This window comes from Vulpes lagopus, chromosome 22, assembly GCF_018345385.1.
Source record: "Vulpes lagopus strain Blue_001 chromosome 22, ASM1834538v1, whole genome shotgun sequence".
Classification (NCBI taxonomy): domain Eukaryota; kingdom Metazoa; phylum Chordata; class Mammalia; order Carnivora; family Canidae; genus Vulpes; species Vulpes lagopus.
Genome location: NC_054845.1, coordinates 29778575 through 29801205, shown reverse-complemented (window position 1 = coordinate 29801205; position 22631 = coordinate 29778575). Strand labels below are relative to the sequence as shown.

At 48.0% G+C, this 22631-nt stretch overlaps 1 protein-coding gene across 2 annotated transcripts in view; it reads left to right on the top strand.

Moving 5' to 3' along the window:
- Positions 1–22631, top strand: part of WDFY1 (WD repeat and FYVE domain containing 1) — a 45041-nt gene that overhangs the window by 8997 nt on the left and 13413 nt on the right. For both annotated transcript variants that reach the window (XR_005985021.1, XM_041737249.1), the window contains exons 2-6: positions 8731–8798; positions 13553–13626; positions 18542–18596; positions 20107–20257; positions 21844–21956. Coding sequence is in view for 1 of the 2 variants with exons in the window: in XM_041737249.1 (XP_041593183.1) it covers positions 8731–8798; positions 13553–13626; positions 18542–18596; positions 20107–20257; positions 21844–21956 (461 nt within the window). In the remaining variant the exon portion in view is untranslated. The remainder of the gene's footprint in view (positions 1–8730; positions 8799–13552; positions 13627–18541; positions 18597–20106; positions 20258–21843; positions 21957–22631) is intronic.

Below are 22631 nucleotides of genomic sequence, written 5' to 3'. Positions count from 1 at the left end.
AGTAGCCATCTGGCTTCTGGAGAGGCAGTCCAGGAGCTGGTGGGGATGCCACATAAGTGGCCTTCCTCTTGGGATAAACATCTGCTTGTGACAACAGCAGGAGTTCGAGAGGCACCAGCGCGGGCCGTTGGAGCTGTTCACAGTTCCTTCCCTGGACGGTAGCAGGAGATGGGAATATACATTTGTTCTCAGCCAATCTAATTTTCCTTGGTGAAAAGAGGCTGGTTTCCCTGCCTACCCGTTTAGTTGGTTCAGTAAAAATCTAGTGTTTTCCCCCCTTTGTTACCAAAGGAGAAAGGCTTCTTTCTGTTCCAGGAATGAAGAGGGCAGAGTTCAGGAGACTTGGCTGAAAGGAAACTGCTCTTTATTTGATAAAAGCAGATTGCACTGATGGCCATATCCTTTTCTTTCTCTTTTAGGCTAACATTCTAATGTCAGAGAAAGCTCTGGAGGCGACCAGAATCACACACTGTGTCTGGAGCCCCCGGAAGTAGTTAGAGTAGGAAAAAATATCCTTTGCTGAAGGTAACGGAAATGTTTGGTGATTTATCAAGATGCGAAATAGTATCAGCAGCCCTAAGAGTGACTTTCCTCAAACTTAACTATTGTAAGAGTTTAACAGAAGCAGGCCTTGGGCTTAATTTGAAACATATCCTATCCTCTGTATTCTGTGTTCAATTCGTTAGTTGAGCAATCCTGGCATAATGTAACAGTTTATAATGTAAAAATGGTTGAGTTGCTTTCATTTAGCTGTTTGGGGATCATTAGGGTGTTTTTGAGAAATTTAAAAAGGGGTACCTGGGTGGCCCAGTCAGTTGGACGTCCAACTCTTGATGTTAGCTCAGGTCTTGATTTCAAGGTAGTGAGTTTAAGCCATGCACTAGGCTCCACACTGAGTGTGGAACCTGCTTTAAAAGAAAAAAAAAAAAAAAAAGATCTGGTTTTAGAAATGCTGATGTGTCAGGCGAGACAGAATTTGGCCTTGTGATTTTACCGCAGCACTGGTGTGTGCTTTGAATCTTTTTACCAAAGTGTGGGCGTGATTTTCAGGGTATTCGTATTGGAAAATAAAATGTCTTGAATCCAGATGTGTGTCCTCATGCAGTTTTAGGTTTAAAAATGATATTAATCAGCACTCCCACAAGATGCCCTGCTTTGAGAGCCAGCGCTTTTCACCAGAAGAACCATGCTTGGAATCTGTCTCCTTTCCTCCTCTTTCTAGCTTAAGCAGATGAGGCTTTATAGACTTCGTGATTTCCTAAAGTGCATTTTTAAGTTGCTTTTAATCAGCTCTTTGAGGGGAGTCAAAGGGACTCGAAGAAATGAAAGGAGCTCCTCCATCTATTCTGACCATCAGGCATGTCTTTGAGAAGAGCACAGACTAGTTTCCCTGGAACACATACTTCATTCTTAACCAGACCTGTGGTTTTTAGCCTGCTTTTCATATATCTACTGTAGTAAGCTAAGAACATGCAGAATTTTGATCCTTGATAGGATGAAAAACATTGAATAATAATTAAGAGTAATAACTTTGTTTATGCTTTACAGTAACTTCTTTAGTTTCTTGGGATTCAATTTAGCATCTGCGCAGGGATGCCTGCGGGGCCCAGTCAGTAGAGCATCTGCCTTCGGCTCAAGTCATGATCTCAGGGTCCTGGGATCGAGCCCCACGTTGAGCCCCATGCTCAGAGAGAGTCCACTTCTCCCTCTCCCTCTGCCTCTGCTTGTCCTCTCTCGCACATGGGCATGCCGTCTCTCTCTTTTGCTCACTTTCTCTCTGAAATAAAATCTTTAAAAAAAAAAATTAACATCTGTGCAAAGCGAGGATCCTCTATTTCGGTTCAAAGTGAAGTGAACTTATTTGTTTATTCAGTACTTTTAAATCCTTGACACTCAGTAAGTGCCAAATGCTATCTTTTTTTTTTTTTAAATCTTATTTATTTATTCGAGAGAGAGAGAGAGAAAGAGAAAGAGAGAGAGGCAGAGACACAGGCAGAGGGAGAAGCAGGCCCCATGCAGGGAGCCCGATGTGGGACTCGATCCCGGGTCTCCAGGATCATGCCCTGGTCAGAAGGCAGGTGCTAAACTGTTGACCCACCCAGGGATCCCCCTATTTTTTATTTTAAGGGCAGAATCAAAGATACTCTATTTCTTGAACAGATAGCATTGTATCATTTAGTTTCTGCTATGAGACAAACCAGGTAAGATTCAGTCTTAAAACAGCAAGTACAGTTGACCCTTGAACAGCATGGCTTTGGACTGTGCAGGCCCACTTATATATGGATTTTATATGGCATGGTACTATAAATGGATTCTCTCTTCCTGATGATTTTCTTAACAACTTTTTCTTTTCTCTGGTTTATTGTAAAAATAAATGTCCATCAACTGATGACTAGATAAAGAAGGGGTAAACTATATGTACAATGGAATATTACTCAGCCACCAAAAAGAATGAAATTTAGCCATTTGCACCAATGTGGATGGAGCTAGAGAGAAACACAAATGCTGTATGATTTCACTCGTGGGAAATTTAAGAAACAAAACAGAGACACATATGGGAAGAAAAAAAAAAGAGAGAGAGAGAGGAGAAGAGAGGAACAAACCATAAGATGGGACTCAGGCACTAGAGGAGCACAGCGGGGTGTTGTGGAAGGTCGTCCTGAGGTGGCGTCCTGAAAGCGTTACCCCGCCGGGAATTAGTAAAAATTTGAAATGAAAAACATACCAAATATGTGTTAATCGAGAGAGATTTTGTTGTACTCATTGTTTCTGTTTAGCACAGAAGTCAGGGTTTCTTTGAACTAAATGAGAGCTTTGAAGTTAGTTTTTTTTTTTTTTAATTTTTTTTTTTTTTTTTTAATTTTATTTATTTATGATAGTCATACAGAGAGAAAGAGAGAGGCAGAGACGCAGGCGGAGGTAGAAGCAGGCTCCATGCGCTGGGAGCCTGATGTGGGATTCGATCCCGGGTCTCCAGGATCGCGCCCTGGGCCAAAGGCAGGCGCCAAACCGCTGCGCCACCCAGGGATCCCGAGAGCTTTGAAGTTAGACCTCGACTTGTGCATAGTCTGGATTTTTTTGGAGGGAAAAAGTAATTTACTTTTTCATGCTTCCTTTTTGTTTAGGGATTAACTCCTTTGGAGGGTAAAATGTGGAATTTTCTGAAAAGCGTTTTTTCTTTTTTAAATTGTTTTACTTAGGGGATCCCTGGGTGGGGATCCCTGGGTGGCTCAGCAGTTTAGCACCTGCCTTCAGCCCAGGGTGTGATCCTGGAGTACCAGGGTCGAATCCCACACCGGGCGCCTTGCATGAAGCCTGCTTCTCCCTCTGCCTGTGTCTCTGCTTCTCTTTCTGTCTGTGTCTTTCATGAATAAATAAATAAAATCTTAAAAAAAGAAAAGACAAATTTAATTTAAAAAAATAAATTGTTTTACTTATTATTTACCACGTAAAGCTGCTTGGTTTTGAATTATTTTGTAATGTTTTGAAATGTGAATTTTTATTATCCTCATAAAAGAGCAATAAAATTGGACAAAACAATTCAACAAACTGATGTTTTGTTTGATCCTAGAACCTTGACTCTCCTTACATTTGCCTCCCTGCGTATAAAAGGGAGGCCTTGGCTGACGTCTTGTCATGAGGATGTGGCTCACATTCTCCACCAACAGTAGCCTTTCTCGTATCCTGGAGTATTTTCTAGAACACAGGAAGTAGCTCTGTCTGCCACTACGGTTCACTGCTGTGAACTCATAAGAACTCAGGCAGGGACACGTTTTTTAAGAGGCACAGAGTATTTATCGCCTTGTGTCTTTCAGGCCTGGTGGCCCTGGTGCCTCTTGGTGTCGTCTGTTTCCTGCCCTCCTGCTTCTGATTCCTTCACTGGCTCTGTCCCCTGCTGACATGCTCAAGGTTCTTTCCATCCAGCACCTCGACCCTGGTGTCCCGGTCCTTGGGTCTGCGTCTCCCTGTGAGCTCTGGGTGTCCTGGGCCCTGTGCACTAACCCCAGGGATGCTCAGATCTCCCACCAGCCTCGATGGGTCCCCCTACTTGACATCGCCTCTGACTCTGGTGCCCACGCTTGCGCTGGAGCTTCCGCCTGAGGCCTGCCCTCCTCCCCCGCCTGCTTGCTCTTGCCCGAATGAGAGAGCACAGGCGTCCGTAGGGAGCGGTCGGGCTTCGCCCCCAGCCAGCTGCCTGGACGTCAGACGTTCATCCCTGAGTGCGCAGGGCTCACGAGGACTCGTTCAACTGTTGGCTCATTCTGCTCCTTGAGTTGGGGGCTGGGGACTGGAGTCTCTGGGCTCGAGGAACCCCCCCCCCCAACCGCCACCCCCAAGTCGCTGAAGGCCTTGGTGGCTCCACAGCTATGATCCTTCTCTCCTACCTGGCTCGGCCCAGTTATAGAAGTGAAGTTACATCATTTTACGTTATACTTTAAAAAAATTAACATTTCATAAACGTTTTCTCATGGGTTCACGATCTCTGTGAGGATTTTTAATGCCTGTGAAGCATACTAATTCAGTAGCTTATCATGAACTCATGATTTTCAGAACGATTTGTAATGACTGCGTAAGCTATGGAATTAATAGGCCATTAACCCATTTCGTTATTTCACCTTTCCCCCCAGTTTTTACTCCTTTGAGTAATGTAATGCTCATAGGAACTTTTTTGTAATGCGTTAATTCCTTTTTTTTTTTTTTTCCTGTTAAATAATTTCTTCAGAATCGGTTGCCAAGTATGGAGTTCCTCAATCACTTGGTTGCTGTTATTACTAGTAGTGTAGCAGCAGCAGCAGCAGTATGAGGCAGGAAACATTTTTCTCAGTATATGGGACAAATTTTTGCCAAAGAGTTCTGATTCCCAGTGCTGACAGAAAATTACAAGAACCCTAGAAATGGCTTTTTATTCTTCTTTTCAGTTGTTCATTTGCTTAGCCCTGCACAGCAATATGTTTTAAACACTTGAAATATTAAAAAAAAAAAAATACAATCCAGCTTTGGCTTCTTGTTTTCCAGAAAATAAACGGATCATCCACCTTGCTGAAGAACGATAGGCAACAGGGCACCTGGGGGGCTCAGTCAGTGAAGCATCTGCCTTCTGCTCAGGCCATGACTTCAGGGTCCTGAGATTGAGCCTCACGTCAGGCTCTCTGCTCAGTGTGGAGCCTGCTTGTGCTCTCTTGCTTTCTCTCTGTATCAAATAAATAAAATCTTTTTTTTCAAATAAATAAAATTTTTATAAAAAAAAATAATGATAGACAAGTAAAATGATGGTAGTGGTGGGCATCCCGTGTAGTGATGCATAAATATTACCATGCTTCTCTAACTAGGAGGGCAGAGGAGGTTGCTGTAGGGAATAGTAGCTTGGAGAACTCTGAAAATGTTTTATTTAGGCTCTGAAAGAAATGACACATTTCCTCTCTAAGTACCTCCTGGAAAAATATCAAACTATTGTTTTAAAACAACTTAAAATTAGAGCCTGGCAAAGGTGAACGTGTTTCTGACGTTTCGGTTTTAAGGAAAGACTTTTTATCAGATTGACACGGTCTTGGAATCTCAAAAACAACTCATCCACTAAAAAAAAAAAAAAAAAAAAATGGTAGATTGAGCAGCAAGCAAAGCATAGAATGAGTTTAGGTGAGTGGGTGTGAACTTGTCAAAATATTAAAGGAAAAGTTAAGCTGTTATATTTTAATTTAACTTGGTAGAGAAAGCAGCTTAGACGTTCAGCTAGGCAGAAAATATTGTGGTTCTGTAGAAATGAAACCATCTGATCTTGACGCTTGGTGATTGCATGGTCTATTAATAACGTGCTAGAGTTTTTAAAAGTTTTCTCCTGCAAATGTTACTAAACTATATTCTTGTATTGCTTTCAACTTCTCAAATAGATTTTACTTCCAATTTACTGAATAGTAAATTTTCTTGGTCTCTCAAATTTGTTGACTTTTTCTTAATAAGCAGCCCAACTTAAGCCCTTTTTTAAACAACCTTTTACTACCCAGTCGAGACACAGTCTAAACACAACACAAAACAAATTCTTATATTACCTTAATAGAAATTTTACAACGTATGTTTAATATGTAGGTTCTTGGCACTACCGGAGTGTTAAGGGTTAAACTTGCCATCATTTTGACTTAATCTTGGAAATGGGAGATTGTAGCATTATCGTGGAAGGAACGGAAGGAGCATGAAAAGAGGCGGGATGGAATTTCAGATGTGAAGACGAAGAGGTAGAGAGCTCACTATCAAGGTCAAGATTGAGCCTGTTTGGGAATTTTGGAACCCGCAGCCCAAGCAAGGATGGTCTTCGGCCAGGCCTGGACGTAATTGATTTTCAGATGAAACATCCTGCGCGATCATTTAAGTCTCCCCGGTTTCCTAGTGCGTCAGCCGGGTGCAGACCCAACTTGAGTACTAACGTTTGTCCCCCAAAGGGCCTAGCACTGTGTTCCCAAAATGCTGGTGCCTGGAGAGTTTCCATTTTGCGCTTGGGCTATTTTAAATATCGTTCGGAACTTCATGAAATTGCAATTAGACTTTCCAAGGTTAGACGATTGGATGGCAGACAGAGCCTCTGGGGTGTTCCCTCTCACGGCCAACTTCCCTGTTAGCGAGTGTTCTCCTCTTACCCGAGGGAAGAGCGTGTGCCACTGAGTCCTTCTTCAAGCTGTGGGTCCATGAGGACATGGAATTACAGGGACGCCTGGGGGGCTCAGAGGTTCAGCGTCTGCCTCTGGCTCAGGTCGTGACCTCGGGGTCCTGGGATCGAGTCCCGCCTCGGGCTCCCCGCAGGGAGCCTGCTTCTCCCTCTGCCTGTGTCTCTGCCTCTCTCCCTGTGTCTCGCATGAATAAATAGGTAAATACATCTCTCCTTTTTTTAAAAAAGGAATGGAATTACAAACTATAAAAATTAAAGGTCTTTTCCTACATGGCTGTATTCTGATCTCCCTCCCCCTCTCTTCTAATTTGGGATGTGAACTTAGACTTTTAGACTCCCTGTCACAGTACAGGTCCCTCAGAAGAAAGTCCGATTATCTTGCCGTGAGAAGCTCATGACGGAGGATCTGTTATGGTGCCCAACTGAAGAGACTGTGCTTGGTGTCCTTGTGCATTAGTACCTGCTTGACTGCCAGCAGCAGAGGTACCTCGGGCTGATTTAAGCTACTGAGAGTGTTTCTGGTAAGGTTGCCGAGGTGTCCAGCTCACACAACTCCAGGCCAGGGAAATAGCTCAGTCTCGGGCATGAGGGATGCTCTTCCGCTTGCCTCTGCCTCTTGTAATAGGTGGACTTCATTCTTTCTCTTTATTTGATGTGCAACATTCTGCAGTCCGAGTTGCAAAGCCTGTGACCAAAAACAGCCATTTCAGCCGTTGGGAGATTCTGATCTATTTTTCGCTCTCCTTATTTCTGATTTCCCAAGGGAGGAGCTGATTGATCGAGCGAGGATTAGATGCTCATTTCTGGTCCAGCCAGTTGTGATCAGGGGTGGGAAGTGTAGAAAGTTGGCCAGGGTTGCATTGTGACCCGTCACCAGTGGCTCGTTGAACACGTGGCTTCTCCTACTCTGTGGCCTGTATCCAGGTCACGTACAAAGTGGTGATTTGCCCACTGTGTTGCTAGGTTCTCTTTGATTTATTTGGATGAATGAAGGTCAGCATCTAGTCTGTCTTTATTGCGACCTAATTATACACAGTAACCTGTACGGACCTTGGTTGTAGTTGGGCAAGTCCTGGCAAACGTGTGGACTCGTGAAGCCAACTCCCCGGAGCCTTGCCAGGGCCCCGAAAGCTCCTGCACATCCCTTCCCGTTCTGTCTTCCTCCCCCAGGAGCAACACTAGTCTGATTTTTACCCTCACAGACTAGTGACCCGTGTCTCCAAAGTCAAACCAGGTGGAGACACAGAGAGTCCACATTTGGTCTTGGGTATTTTGGTTTGAGGGGCAGACATTTGGTCAGTGCAGACTCTGGGCAGCGTCTATGTCGCTGTTAGAGAGAGTGGCAGGACCGCGACAGAGGTCGCTGCAGGGGCCGTGGGTGGGCCGTGGGTAGTGGGGGCCCTCCCAGCCGAGGTAGCCGGGCCTGCGCGGCTGCTCCCTGGGGTGCCGAGGAGGAGGCCGGGGGTGCTCGCCCTTCTGACCCCATAAGCCCGGATATCACTTCGGCTATTTAGGTCATTTGTCATTGTCCTGCCCGTGTGCAGGATCTCCTTGTCTCCCCGTGTGGGTTCTGATGAAAGGAGAGGCCCGGAGACCTGGTGTGGGGCGGCGTCCCCCGGGGCAGGACGGCCGGTGGTGGGCACCGTTCTCCAGAAGCATCATCTTCCCACAGAGGTCTTCTGCTCCCCTCACTGGGCTCCAACAGCAAGCAACCAAGTTGCACAGCTGGCTTTTCACTAAGAAGAGCAGCAGTTTTCTTTGTACATCCTTCTACAATGAGATTTACCATATCATCAGGATCATTTGGAATCCTGACTCCTGGCTCCCACGAACCTGCCATACGTGGCCCATAGACCTAGCTGGATGGGGGTGTGTGGTGTGCGCACCACGGATAACGTCGGGTGCTGCTCTCCTGGGTGCTGCTCTGTTTATCTCATTTGTCTGATTAATGAACGTTACAGGGTTAGTTGGGAAATAGGATTAAAAATAAAGTAAATGATCACTTTTCCCTGGAACACAGATAAGATCAAATTGCTAACGGCTGCTCTTCCATCCTCTTCTTTTCTCCCCAGAACCATCCGAGTATGGCTGAAAAGAGACAGCGGTCAGTACTGGCCCAGCATCTATCACACGATGGCCTGTGAGTAGCTGAACTGTTCGCTGGGCGGAAGTGTGTCCAGTGCCTTTGATGATTCAAATTTCAAAATGCCTGGGTATAAAGTGCCCCTAGAGGGACGCCCGGGTGGCGCAGTCAGCAAAGCTTTAGTCATTTGATTTCGGCCCAGGCCATGATCTCAGGGTTGTGAGATCGAGCCCGGCTTTTGGCTCCATGCTCAGTGGGCTGTCTGCTTGAGGTTCTCCCTCCGTCCCCCTCCGCCCCTCCTCTCTCTCTCTCAAATAAATAAAATAGATTTTATTTATTTAATCAGGAGATACACAGAGAGAGAGGCAGACTCCCTGCGGGGAGCCCGAGGTGGGACTCGATCCCGGGACCCTGGGGTCACACCCTGAGCTGAAGGCAGACACTCAACCCCTGAGCCCCCCAGGTGTCCCCAGATAAATAATATCTTAAAAAAAAAAGTGCTACTAGATTTCAAAGTGAGTTTCTTAGTTGCCCAACACTCGGCCGGCTGTGCCCAACGGCAGGAAAGCTCCTTTTCTTGTGCAGAGGAAGTCGGGTCGGCCTGTGCCATCTGCCCTCGGTCTGCCGTCTGCCGGCCTGACTGCAACTGGCTCGATTGAGCAAAACAAAACAAAACAAAAGGCGGGGTGGGGGAGGGGCGCGCCGTCGCGGGTTCCGTGTTCTGATTTTGGCAGCCGCGCCCGTGACTGCGCTTGGCAGCGGCCGTCCTGACACCGGAGCAGCCCGGCGGCCCGTGCCCTCCTCGCCAGCCCTCTGCCCAGCCTTGTCATAACCTCCTGGGTGCGGTGCGCGATGGGGTCCACGGTGTGGCCCGTTGCCCACGGAGAATGTTCTCAGTGGTTGCATGTGTTCACAGAAATAAACCTGGAAGCTAAAGCTTTTGCTGAGAATTTGCAAGAGTCCTGAGATGCAGTGACGGAAAATCCCGCCTCAGGTCCAGGCGCCGGGGGCCGCCTGCCATCCTTCCCGCCACCCCTCTTCATCCTTTCTGGAGAAGGGAGCCGGGGGGGCGGGGGTCAGGCCCACCCTGGGCGCGTCCTGCCCTCCCAGCTGCTTATTCCCTCCCCGTGTGGCCCTCACTGAAAACTTGTCCTCAGTTAAGGGTGCCCGTGATCAGAGGCCCCGGAAGAGGACAGGGCTCCGGGCCGCTGCTGCTCTGCTGCTCTGCTGCTCCCGGAGGGCACTGTCAGGGCTTGGCCGGGCTCACTCCGCAGCAGCGCCCCGAGTCCCAAGCACGGAGCAGCCAGTTCTCCAGCAGATCCCGCGGGCGGGGTTGGCCCCTGAGCGCCCCTTCCCTGGGCCGGCTCGGGACCCTGCCACCGTGTTCGGGACCAACTGGAAGGCGATGGGAGTCGGGGCTTTCCCCCGCCCCGGGCAGCGGGCCACCTGCTCCCTCGGTCGTGGTGACCGAGCCGTGGGGGTGAAGGCTCGGTGGGATGCGGGCGCGGGGCCACCCCTGCGGGCGGCAGTGGCCGAGGAGGCCGCCTGGAAGCTGCCCCGAGCCCGGGGTGCAGCGGCAGGGCACCCTGCTTGCAGCCGGCCAGGCGCGTGTCAGACTGCGGGGCCGGGGACACGGCCGCTGCCGGGGACAGCGCGAAGGCCGCCCGACCCCAGCCCCCAGCCCCCCGCCCCCCGCTTCGGCCGCGGCCTCCCGGGCTCGAGTCCTCAGCGCCGACCGTGCTCCCTGCAGCGCAGGCCGAGTTGGATTTTGGCCCCTATTTACTCCACCGCCGCCTCCTCCTCCTCGGTGTGTCTCTATCCCAGGTGCTTGGTGGGGCCTCGTCAGCTGCGCCCCCAACTCTAGCAGCGCAGGTGCGCCCCCTCCCTTGGCTTCCAGGCCTCACGCACCTGGCTCTGGCTCTGTCATGTCCCTTCCCAGCTCTGTGTAAAGGTCCCTCCCGGGAGCAGCTCCCAGAAGGCCAGAAACGACTGGAAAGAACGGGCACGGCGGCGCCGCGTGTGGCCGCCACCCACCTGTTAGCTCCCAGACCTACTCAGCTTGTTGCTTCCAGACGCTGCTCCCAGGCCCGGCTGGGCCTGTGCCACCGGGGAGCGCGGCCTGCACCCGAACCGGCGACCTCGGGGCGGTGACTGCTTTGCATGACTTGGGGCCGAAGGCTGGACTCAGAAGATGACAGGTGCCCCGCTGGTTCTAAGAACTATCTGCACATTTTCCAGTTGAGGATATTTTAGTCGCCGTCCACCGGTTTGGACCTTTTCTTGTGACCTGACGCAGTGATCACCAAGCCAAGCCCTAGGGATCTCTACGCCATCCCGTTGCTTCATGACTTTGCCTCACGTAACAAAAATTACTTTCAGAATCTGCTTCAGCTGAGGAAAAATGGTAACTTGTGCCTGTGTTTTTGGGGTTACCGTTTTATGAAATGACACCGCTGTGCAAGGCAGGTGAGTTTTTTCACGACTTGTAAATGAGGAAACTAATGGCAGGGGAGTAAGTCACTGGCATGGGGTGAAGTGCCGATCCGCGCCCGTCGGACTCAGAACGGGGCTGCCCACCACCGCCCCGGGGTGGGTACTGACTTTTCCTGCCAAGGGCCAGCCTGTGAAGATCTAGACGTCGTGGGCCAACCGGTCCCGGGGGCAACCACTCGGCTCTGCCCCCGTCGGGGCGTGAAAGCAACCTCGAGCTATACGTAAATGAAGGAGCCTGGCTGTATTCCAGAGAAACAAAAGTACCTCTATATCCAAAACTAGAGTTTTAACCGTATGATTTTGGGTGGTGATGATGCCTTTTTAAAAGGCCACTGGTTTGCAAGATGATTTGTGTTTTGTGTGTTTATAAAACTATGTGAATGTCCAAACTTTTTTTTTTTTTAAATTAATACCACTTATCTCACTCGAAGCTTCCTTTCTAGGAAAAAGGCCAGGACATCTTTAGATACAGACCAAATAGATTAGAGAGGCTTTTTTTTTTTTTTTTTAAATGTAAGAATTCTCTAGCGTTGTAAAAGTACGTCAACAGGTTGTAAATTTTGCACAAGAGGATTTTACATATTTATGTATAGTGACTAGGTTGGGCATAAACAGAATTGAAAAGAAGCTTAAAACTAAAGCGTTAAGATTTTGTACCAACCTAAAAGTAAAAAAAAAAAAAAAAGCAACAATGAACCAGAAACCATCCATGCATGTTTGATTTGCCAAAGGTAATTTGATGGTAGTCATTGAAGGGTGCTTTAGATGAAGAAGATACATGTACTTCTGCGGTTAGAATTCTTAAATTCAATCTTCTTTCTGAGAAAGAGAGAGAATCTTTTTTTTTTTTTTTTTTTTTTTAATTTATGTATGATAGTCACAGAGAGAGAGAGAGAGGCAGAGACACAGGCAGAGGGAGAAGCAGGCTCCATGCACCGGGAGCCTGATGTGGGATTCGATCCCGGGTCTCCAGGACCGCGCCCCGGGCCAAAGGCAGGCGCCAAACCGCTGCGCCACCAGGGATCCCAAAGAGAGAGAATCTTAACCAGGCTCCACACACCCAGCTTGGAGCCCGACATGGAGCTCGATCTCCTGACCCTGAGATCATGACCTGAGCTGAACTCAAGAGTCGAATGCTTACCTGCCTGAGCCACCAGGCGCCCCATCACTGTTCGGTGTGCGAGACGAGGGGTGCAGGCCTCAGTGGCACGTGATTGTGTGGCGTGCAGACAGCTGCAGCTCCTACCTGCCGGCTGGGCCGTTCTCGGAACGCACCAGAAAAGAGCCTCTTTCCATGATCTCATCACGCAGCCAGCGGTGTCTTGGCCTTCGGGTGCAGCCCAGTGTTAGAGTTTACTTTCGTCCCTCGGTGGAAAATACCAGCCCCTTGTAGAGAGAAAACTTTATTCTCAAACAGCAAAGTCCTAAGATTTTTTTTTCTTTTGCTTTTTTATAAGAAGTGTTACCTCAGAGTAAACTGAGGTTTGTGTGCCTCGTGGTGTGAACCACCTCACTGCGGTTCTCCCATGGTCCGTTAACCTTCTTTAGGGCTGAATCGAACCCAAGCATTTCTTCTTCCACATGTTCCATGTTCCAAAGCACTTGAATCCTGATTTTTAGCAGAAGGAAATGATTTAGAGTTTCTCCTTTCTGAAACTCATTCTCTGGCCCACGGTTTCTGGAAGACGGACATGTGGAACCTGGAAGGGGGTATGGACGTGAGCACAGCGGTGCTATCCCGGGCACGTAACCCTGCTGTGGATAAAGAAGCATGGACACATCTCACAGCTGCACTTACCACAAACTGAGATTGAATGCGTCATGCGAAACAGAACCTCTCTTGACCCTTGGGAGAGAAGACATAGTCCCAAAGTAGCTTTCCTGGCTCGGTCACGCGAGCAGGGGATGGGGATTCTGGTGCGGGGAACCCCTTTCCACAGACTCCAGCTACTCTGCTACCTGCTACGGGGGAAGGGCTGGGGGGCAGGATGGTCTGCTGGGCCTGGGCAACAGACCCCTCACGCCCCGCACTGGCCCCCCGCTCTGCAGTCTACGGGCAGGAGATGCAAGCAGAGGAAACTTCCTGCTGGCTCGCTTCAAAGTCCTAAAAATAATGTAGAAGATTTTTTTGAATTGGAATTTTGAGCTAAAATAACAGAACGAACTTCAGTGGCATTTTCCATGTACATCATCATTTTCTATAAAACCTTCTTGATCTCGTTCTTAAACCTAAAGTGGATAACTCTTTAGTATTGTACTTTGAACGATGACTCAGAAGGCTCAGCTTGGCTTCTAACGTGGTCTTTGTCTTTCCGCAGCTCCCTGCTCTGCTATGGCTTACCATCACGACAGCAGGCGGGTGTTCGTGGGCCAGGATAACGGCGCCGTAATGGTAGGTGCCTCTCGCCGTGTTTCCGTTGTATTGACCACCCGGTGCTCACGCCTGTTGGACAGTTTGCGAACCCCTGGTCGTTGGCATAAACCATGGTTAATTCAGTAGGGCTGTTAGGCCTCCATGTGGATTAATTTTAATTTGCTTACTTTAAACCCAGCCGTGGAGCTGAGAATGCTTTCAGGCTTGATGGTTTGGTGCTCGGGCTAGCCCACGAAGCACAGCCTTCACGCAGAGACTGTGTGGCGTGTAGCAGCCCCATCCTCGGCCCACGAGGGGGCTGGGGCCCGAGGGCACGGCGGGAAGCCCACGTGCTGCCTGTGTGTGGGTAAGTGCGAGTGAGCGCCGACGGGGAGGGGAGCAAGGCCAGGGAGCATCATCCAACCAGCAGCTCCTGGAGCTCTTGGAGGCAGCGCTCCTCAAACTACCCCTGGTGAAGGACCAGATATTTAAAAATCTCAATTTGTTACAGATTGGTAGGAATTTTTGTGAGTCTAATTGTGTGGGTGTGTGTTTACGATGTATATTTTCTTAATGGAGATGTGATTCATACAAGATTCACCATTTTAAGGTCATGCGATTCACTGGTTTTGTAATATATGCACAAGATTCTACAGCCATTAATATTATGTAATTCCAGAACATTATCACTCCCCCCGCCCCATAAGCTCATACCCATTAGCAGTCAGCCTTCACTCCCTCTTCTCCCAACTCCTGGCAATTATTTATTTTATTTTATTTTAAGATTTTATTTATTTATTCATGAGAGACACACAGAGAGAGGCAGAGACACAGGCAGAGGGAGAAGCAGGCTCCACGCTGGGAGCCTGACATGGGACTCGATCCCGGGACCCCGGGGTCACACCCTGGGTTGAAGGTGGCGCTAAACCGCCGAGCCACCCGGACCACCCACTCCTGGCAATTATGAACCTGCTTTCAGAGTCCAGAGATTTGCCTATTTTAGACATTTTATGTGAACAGAATCACATAATATGTGTTGCCTTTTATGTGTGGCGTCTTTCACTGAGCAGGACATTTCCAAGGTTCATCCCTGTGGTAGCTTGAATTAGCAGCTCGTTGCTCTCTGCGATGGAGTGGTTTTCTGTTAAATGGACAGGGTAGCCCCTCACGACCCTTTGTGCTCCTGTGAGGCTGGTCGTCAGGTGCCGCCGTCTTTCCTGAAGTTAGTGATCCGAGTCCTCTTGCTGTTCTTCATTGCTCCAGCTAAATGTACCTTAATTTCATCCATTTTTTCTGAGAACCAGTTTTGGTTTCATTGGTCTTTTTCTTTTTTTTTTTCCCCTGGTCTGTGTGTATTTATTTCACCTCTAATTTTATTATTTTCTTCCTTCTATTTGCTTTGGGTTTAGCTTGCTGGATTGATACTTTTGATATTACATTGTTGAATGAGAAAGTCCATGGATTCATAACAATATGAAATTGCTCTCGAGGTTTCTGAACACTCACAGCTAATTTCTCCACTTCTCTCATCAGGACCAGCCATCTGCAGACCAACTGAGTAGCCCTGCTTTACAGAATAGAAACAGTAAGAGTAAGACTTAGCCAGCAGGGTCCCGTAGGTGTGAAGTGATGTCGCGAATAGGGCCACGCGGAGTGCAGGAATTGTTGGCGGGGGTGCACGCCCTCCTCGAGGCAGAGCGCTGGAGAGGGTTGAGCAGGCTCACCAATGTGCCCAGTCCTAGAGGGTGGCGAGGAGCTACCCGGGGCGGGATGGGTGGCGGAGGACCTCCAGACTGCAGAGGAGGACGGCAGTGAGGCACCTGGCAGCGTTGCACACCCGCAGCCGGGGAGGCGGCCGGAGCGGGTCCCAGACGCCTTTCTTCAGCGCTGCGTGTTGAGCAGAGTGCGCACTGCGGAGAGCGGAGGCGATCCTGCTGGGCCGGTTGGGGCAGGATGCTTGTGGTCTGTGGGAAGTTCAGATGACACATAAATAAAGAAGCGTCCCATTGCAAGCTGTAGTGAGTGCTGCAGAGACACGAAGAGGGCGGTGAGTGACAGCGTCCGGGCAAGGGCGGTTTGCGGCCCCACCCCACAGGATTATCAGGGAGGCTGCTCCCAGGATGGGACATTTCAGCTGAGACCTGGAGGGCCGGGAGGAGCCAAACAGAGCCAGAGTAGGTTTTCCAGAAGTGAATGTCCACTTGAAGACTTGAGGTGGGGAGATCTCTGTGTTTGAGGCCGTGACAGAGGCTGGATGGCGCTGAGTGCCCGGCTGGGGCTGAGGGCCGATGGGAGGAGGGGGCTGAGGCCAGGTCACGCCGGGCCTGGCAGGTGTGGGTAATGTGTTAGGGTCAGTCGTGGGCACCGGGGGAAGCTCTTACAGGGCCATCAGCAGGCGTGTGACATGATACAATTTAGGCCTTTGCAAGATCCCTGTGGCCTTGCTCGCTGGAGAAGAGGTCATGGGGTGGGGCAGGAGTAGAAGCTGGTGGCCCAGCTGTTGTGGCGGCCTGGATGAAAGGGGAGAGTGGGCAAAAGTGGATGGAGTTGAGGTGCATCTGGGAGAGGTTGGGCATGAGGAGGGGAGGAAGAAGAGGACGTCAGGTGACAGCCAGGTCTCTGGCTTGAGTAACTGGGTACACAGTGCTGTGCTTTACCGAGAAGAGAAAGACTTGGGGATGTGGGGGGAAGGAGCCTTTGGGAGGAAAGGGGACAGTAGGGAAGCAGTCAGCCGGCTGTACAGTTGAGAGACCAGGGGAGCTGGTGGCCGTGGGGGTCAGCATTGGCTATGCAGGCCCAGAGCTGGGCCCTTGGGCGGGGGGACGTTAGCACGTTGGGCGTTTGTTAGGCCATACGGATGGCTGTGTTCACCTGGGGGAGAGAGTGAGAGAGGCGAGGGCCCAGGTCTGGGTCCTAAATAACAACATTCAGACGTGGGGTTAGTGGGGACGTCCACCGGGGAAGAAGGGGGTGTCGTGATCCTTCTGTGTGTAGTAAGAAGCTCCAACTGTGTTCTGTAAGCAAGTTTCTCAGACACACACTGTCCTGCACGTCATTTAGGGAACTGAATGCAATACGTGCTCTCTGATTCTACCCCAGGTTCCCAGCTCCTGAATCCCTAGGTGAGGGGGTCTGGGAGTCAGTAGTTTAGCAAGTCTTCCAGGTGAATGTTGGCTCACAACCTTGGGGACTCCCCAGGTGGGATCTGAAACCAGCCCCCATGCTCGGAGGGCAGGGAGACACTGCAGAAAGAGACCGTTCCAGAGGGCTGGGTGGCAGGGTTAATAAGCAAGGGAGCTTCCATGCAAGGCTGGTCTTGAGTGACGGCAAGAGGAGTAGACCTCTGCCCCCACCCACCAGGAGCCTTAGGTGGGCTCAGCCACCTACAGCTTCCAGGTGGCCCCAGCACCACTCACTGTCAGGGCCAATGGCTTGGAACAGCCTCTGGGCGAGGAGCCTCTGGCTGCCATTGCCAGGGCCCAGCTCGTGGGTCAGCTGGTGGTCGTGTGAACCTCAGGGTCAGGTGCATCAGGGGAGCCATTGAGGAGCAGTAAGTGGGGGAGGAGAGAATCGCTGGGGTTCTGTTTTGTGAGCTTAGTGTGCTAATTTGAGGTGTTTGGGGGGACAAGGCTGAAATGGAGGCATCCCAGTGTCGGGACTGTGCCACTGCAACGCTGGGGTGGTGTTGGCTTTGAGAGCCCTCTGGGCAACAGACTTGATGTCTAGTTGTTGTGGGTGTTTTATAGAGAGCAGGGTTAAGATGGCTTCCAGAGTTTTATTGTTACTTATTTTTAATTTATTTTTAAGATTTTATTTATTTCTGAGACACCGAGAGAGAGAGAGAGAGAGGCAGAGACACAGGCAGAGGGAGAAGCAGGCTCCCTGCGGAGAGCCCGATGGGAGACTCAATCCCGAGACCCCAGGGTCACACCCTGAGCCGAAGGCAGACACTGGACCACTGGGCCACCCAGGCATCCCCATGCCATCCGTTTGAAACTCAGTTTTGTTTCGTTTTTGACCCACTTATTCCATGGAGCTTCACGTGAGGGTGAGTAAAAGTGTCAGGTGCAGCAGAAGATGACGTCAGGCCTGGAAAATGGCCTTGAGGATGGCAGGGAGCGCTGGTAGTAAGCGAAGAAGGCCCTTTCCGAGCCTGCGGTGGGGCGCCAGGTGGGCTGATGGTTAGAGAAGGGGCCGAAGGAAGTCGCTGCGAAAAGAGTTTTGTTTTTTTTCTTGTTTCTGAAATTAAACGATAAGAAGCTTTGAGTGTGTTTAAGGGCCGGGAATCAAAAAGCCATGGAAAGGACAGGTGCTCTGCCCATCCGCCTGGGGCCGCTGCAAATACCGTCGTCGTCGTCGTAATTGCACATGTTCTTGTTTTTCTCCTTCTGAAAATGTCATAGGAGTATGATGGTCATGTGCAGACACACATAACCAGAAGCCATGAAGCACAAAGAGTCTCTCCAGGGGTGGCAGTGGTTGCCCATTTCTCTAGGGACCCTCCTTGTGGCTCCCGGTGCAAGGGTGGACTCTGTGATTACAGGACAGCGTCTAAAGGACAGTCGCACAAACGCTCTTCAGTGCAAAGAGCCAATGTAAATCCAGTTTATCGTTCATTAGCAGTTGATCTACTGATTTTCCGCCAATACAGAGTAGTATTTATACAGTGATATATGTACTAATACGTTCATGCTGGGGATATGTGCACGTGTGTATATATCCTCAGTGTGTGCGGATGCTGTATATATTTTTATACACACACACACACACACACAAATACATACTGATACATTTTTTGTACTTTGGTGAGCAAGTGCCTGTGTGTGTGTGTGTGTGTGTGTGCGTTTTAAAAATTCATTACTTCCATAGCTAGTTGTGGATTTTACGGTTTTGAAAATTAAGTTCCTGTTTTTTAAACCACTAACTTTTTCTTATTGCATGTGTTTACTTTTAGGAATTTCACGTTTCTGAAGATTTTAATAAAATGAACTTTATCAAGACCTACCCAGGTAATTATAACACACAGACATACTTGCATACACGTGCATGAGATAGATACACACACAACTACAGCATGGTCCCTTATGATCAAAATTAGGTTTTCACATAACTTTTTAGATGTGTTTCCCCCAGTTGAGTAGGATGCTGTTAACTCGTTAGAGTTATTTACCATCCTTTTCCTGCTTATCAGTGTTTAAATTTTTGCATCCTGTTCTATTGAGCGTGTTATCTGATTTAATTTAACCATTCTGTTTTCGAGCAAACGTACTGCTTCCATTTTTTGATAATACACACTAACATAGGTGATAACATATATGTATCCGTGAGGGTATATTTCATATATACACACGTGTGTGTGTCCTTGACTACTGCTCTGACTCTAATCCTGTAACCGTGGTTACTTCTATTTAAGACAGATTCCTAAAAATGGAATAACTGGGTCAAAAATTAAAAAGTTTTTTACTGCTCTAGATTTGTTTTGTAAACTTCTTCCCAGCATTAGTGTAAAGTTTTATAATCCCATGAGTGGTGGTTGAGAGTGTTCTCAAGATCAGAAGTTTCTCTCTCTAGCCTCTGACTCTGTTCATCAGACTGGGCACTTATTAGATACCTGCTGTTTGCCAGGTCCTGTAGTAGATGAAGGAGACTAGACGGTCACTGGCCTAGTGTGGCTCCCAATCAACCTGGAAATGCAGACATCTTAGGAGTTAGGTAATAGAATACCTTCCTCATTCTCAGCTATTATTTTGGAATACAGAACTTTATAAATACTTTTTCTTTATAAATAATAGGTTACACACAAATTATTTCAGAAACAAAAAGTTTACACTATTTTTTTTAACTCAGAAAATTATTTACAATGCCAGTATCATTTAAGATTGATTTTAGAGAGAATGATATGCAAGGAGGGGGGGAGGGGGCAGAGGGAGAGAAGCAGGCTTCCCACTTCCCCACTGAGTGAGCCTGGAGCCCAGCGTGGGCTCCATGTCTGAGATCATGACCTGAGCCGAGACCAAGAGTCGGTGATTTAGCCGACTGAGCCACCCAGGTGCCGCTACAATGCTAGTGTTTTCTAGAAGGTCAAAATACTAAAGTGGTAGACAATAAAATAATGTTGCTCCTTTAAGAAAAGACTACCACTTTCCATATGGAACTTGATAATAAGAGCAAAGTAGACATTTTCTCTTGAGGACAGCAAAAAGGGAAAGAAGGTCTGGCCTTCGATTGGTTATTGGAATCCCTCTTGAGCATCAGTGTTGAGTGGTCTGTGCTTCTGATTGTCTACCAAGCAGGGAGACTGGGGTGGGGGCTGGGGGGACCCAGGGAAGCCTGCAGTCGTGAGCTGGGTGGTGCAGGTACTGGGAAAGCTGCTCACAGCACGGGAGCTCACAGACCATGGGAGGATTGTTCAGACCATGAGCCTCCAGGCCGAGCAGCCTGAGGAGGTGCGCCCCGGTTCTGAGTCGGAAGGCCCCGTTTCTTTGTGAAGGGCACAGACTTCCTTTTCTGTTCCTGCAGCTCATCAGAACCGGGTGTCTGCGATTATCTTCAGCCTGGCGGCAGAGTGGGTGATAAGCACCGGCCACGACAAGTGTGTCAGCTGGATGTGCACCCGCAGTGGAAACATGCTCGGGAGGCACTTCTTCACTTCCTGGGCCTCGTGTTTACAGTATCCTTTGAAGGGCTGGACCTTCTCCTGCCCAGCACCTCCTCCTCTCAGTAATTAGCTTGGAGCATGACCGTGTTGTCCATAGAGATCCAAAGGCTGAGTGATTGCTGTGTATTTCACATGGAATCCAAGACTTGTATCTGCTTTTCTTTGGTATAAAATGGGTATATTAAAAATAATAATGAGATGAATTGCTGTTCTTATTGAGAGGTCCTGTCCATTTATAGCACAGAATCTTGGAAACCTAAACCTCATTAATGCAAACCTCCCACCCTCTCATTCCTTTGCATTTCAAGGTGATAGAAAGGACTTTTTTGTTCAATAAAGAGAGACAAAAAGGAATCAATCTTTTATTTGGTTATTTGCAGACCCTGAAAGAGAATATAATAAGGATTGCGATCCTGAAGTTCATAAACGGTCTTAAAGGAATTTTATAGATTGTGTGAACGTGGAGAGGGTTCATAATCCTTTCAATATTCTGAAAGTGTCTCAGGATTACTGCTTTCACAATTTTTCACCACTGTATGGAATTTGTCTCATGTAGAATTTGCCCTTGCTTTGGGCTGCCCGTGGTAGCTGTGTATCTTAGTGACAGCAGGAGCAAGGCTGTCAGCAAGACAAACACCCCACAGTCGTTTCTTTTTAGAGTCAGATGTCTAGCATAGTAAATTCTTTTTTTTTTCCCCATCGAAAACCTCTATAAAAAAGGTTTGCTACATATGGATACATGGCATGAGATGTTTACAGTGAACATTAAAGCAGTACCATACACTTTACAACCAAGTAAGAGAGAAATACTCAGATATATCATGGGCTAAATAAATGTTCCTGTGATGTGCTGGCTCTTCATATGGATCGATAAAAAATGGCACAGAAGCACAGAGGCATGGCCCAGCCTGTGATGCTCCTTTTGACCTGTGTTTCGGAATTAAAGCAGTGCTTACCCTGATGTGTTTAAACTGCGGATTGGCTGCAAATGTCTATGTCCATTAAGTGGCCGAGAAAGTAATCAGCTGTTACTAATAGTATATTTTTTAAATTTAAATTTACCACTACCCCAAATAACTGCCTTTGGGATGATTAAACTCTCCAGGGCAATTTAAAATAAACCATGCTTTTCACTTAAAGCAGTTTTATCCACGCCAAAAGAAAGATGGGTGTTCATGTCTATCAGTTTTACATTATTTCCAGAGATAGTTCATAAATACCCATGTTTTTTCCAGTTCTGTCTCGCCATTTCAGTACTGAGTAGTTTACTTTTTTTTAGAGTTTACTATAATTTGATTATAACCACTTGTTTCCCTGCCTGTCTTTGCTGTCAGCTCTTTTTTACTGCTAACTCCTAGGGTATTGATTGGAGTAGTCATAGGTACTTGAATTGTTGTCGAATGAATGACAATTAACTTTCCCAAGAAAATTTCCAGCTGGAAAAGCTTATTTTCTTGAATATTTACATATTGCCCAAATTTCAGTTGGGTACTTCCTGTCCTGTGTTAGATTTGTGCTTAATTCTTTAAAATGCACATTTTTCTCTTTTAAAGCTTTTCGATGGATTGTGTTGTATATCCTTGACTGCTTCTCCACAGATACGATTTTGATACTCAGTATGCTTTTGTTGGTGATTATTCTGGACAGATCACCCTGCTGAAGCTGGAACAGAATACCTGCTCAGTCATTACAACCCTCAAAGGCCATGAAGGTAGGGCATGTGCTGACCTAATGTGAGCATCCAGACCTAGTTCTCAGCTCTGAAGACTGCCAGTTTCAGTGTGATTAGCCAGACGTGGAGCCGAGAGCTAGAACCTGAAAGCTAACTGAAAGGGGGGTGTGGGACCTCGGGTTTTGTGTCATCAAAATCCCTTCCAGATTGCTTGTGTGGATAAATACTTCCTATTTTGCTTGCCTTTTTAATTTATTTTTAGAAGAGCTTTGAAATTTTTTTTGGAAATGGTGATATTTTTAGAAGAATTTTTTTTTGAAGATTTTATGTATTTATTTGAGGGAAAGAAAGCAAGCTGAGTAGGGGACAGAGGGAGGAGCAGGCTCCCCGCTCAGCGGGGAGCCCAATGTGGGACTTGATCCCAGACCCCGGGATCACAACCGGAGCTGAAGGCAGGCTCTTAACCAACTCAGCTGGCCAGGCAGCACCAAGATTTTTTTTTTTTTTAATTTGTCAGTATCTGAGATACTGTATAAGACCTGCTAGAGCAGTCAATTAGGAGAAATGTCTGGGCTGCTTCTGCCTCTGCTTGGTGAGTCTGAAGGGAAAGAATGGGTGGAATTTTATTATTTTTACAGTGCAGTGAGTTGGCCAGGTTCCATGGAAGGGTTTGAAAACCCCATTGGCTGTAAGGGGGGGTAACGAGTTAGAAGC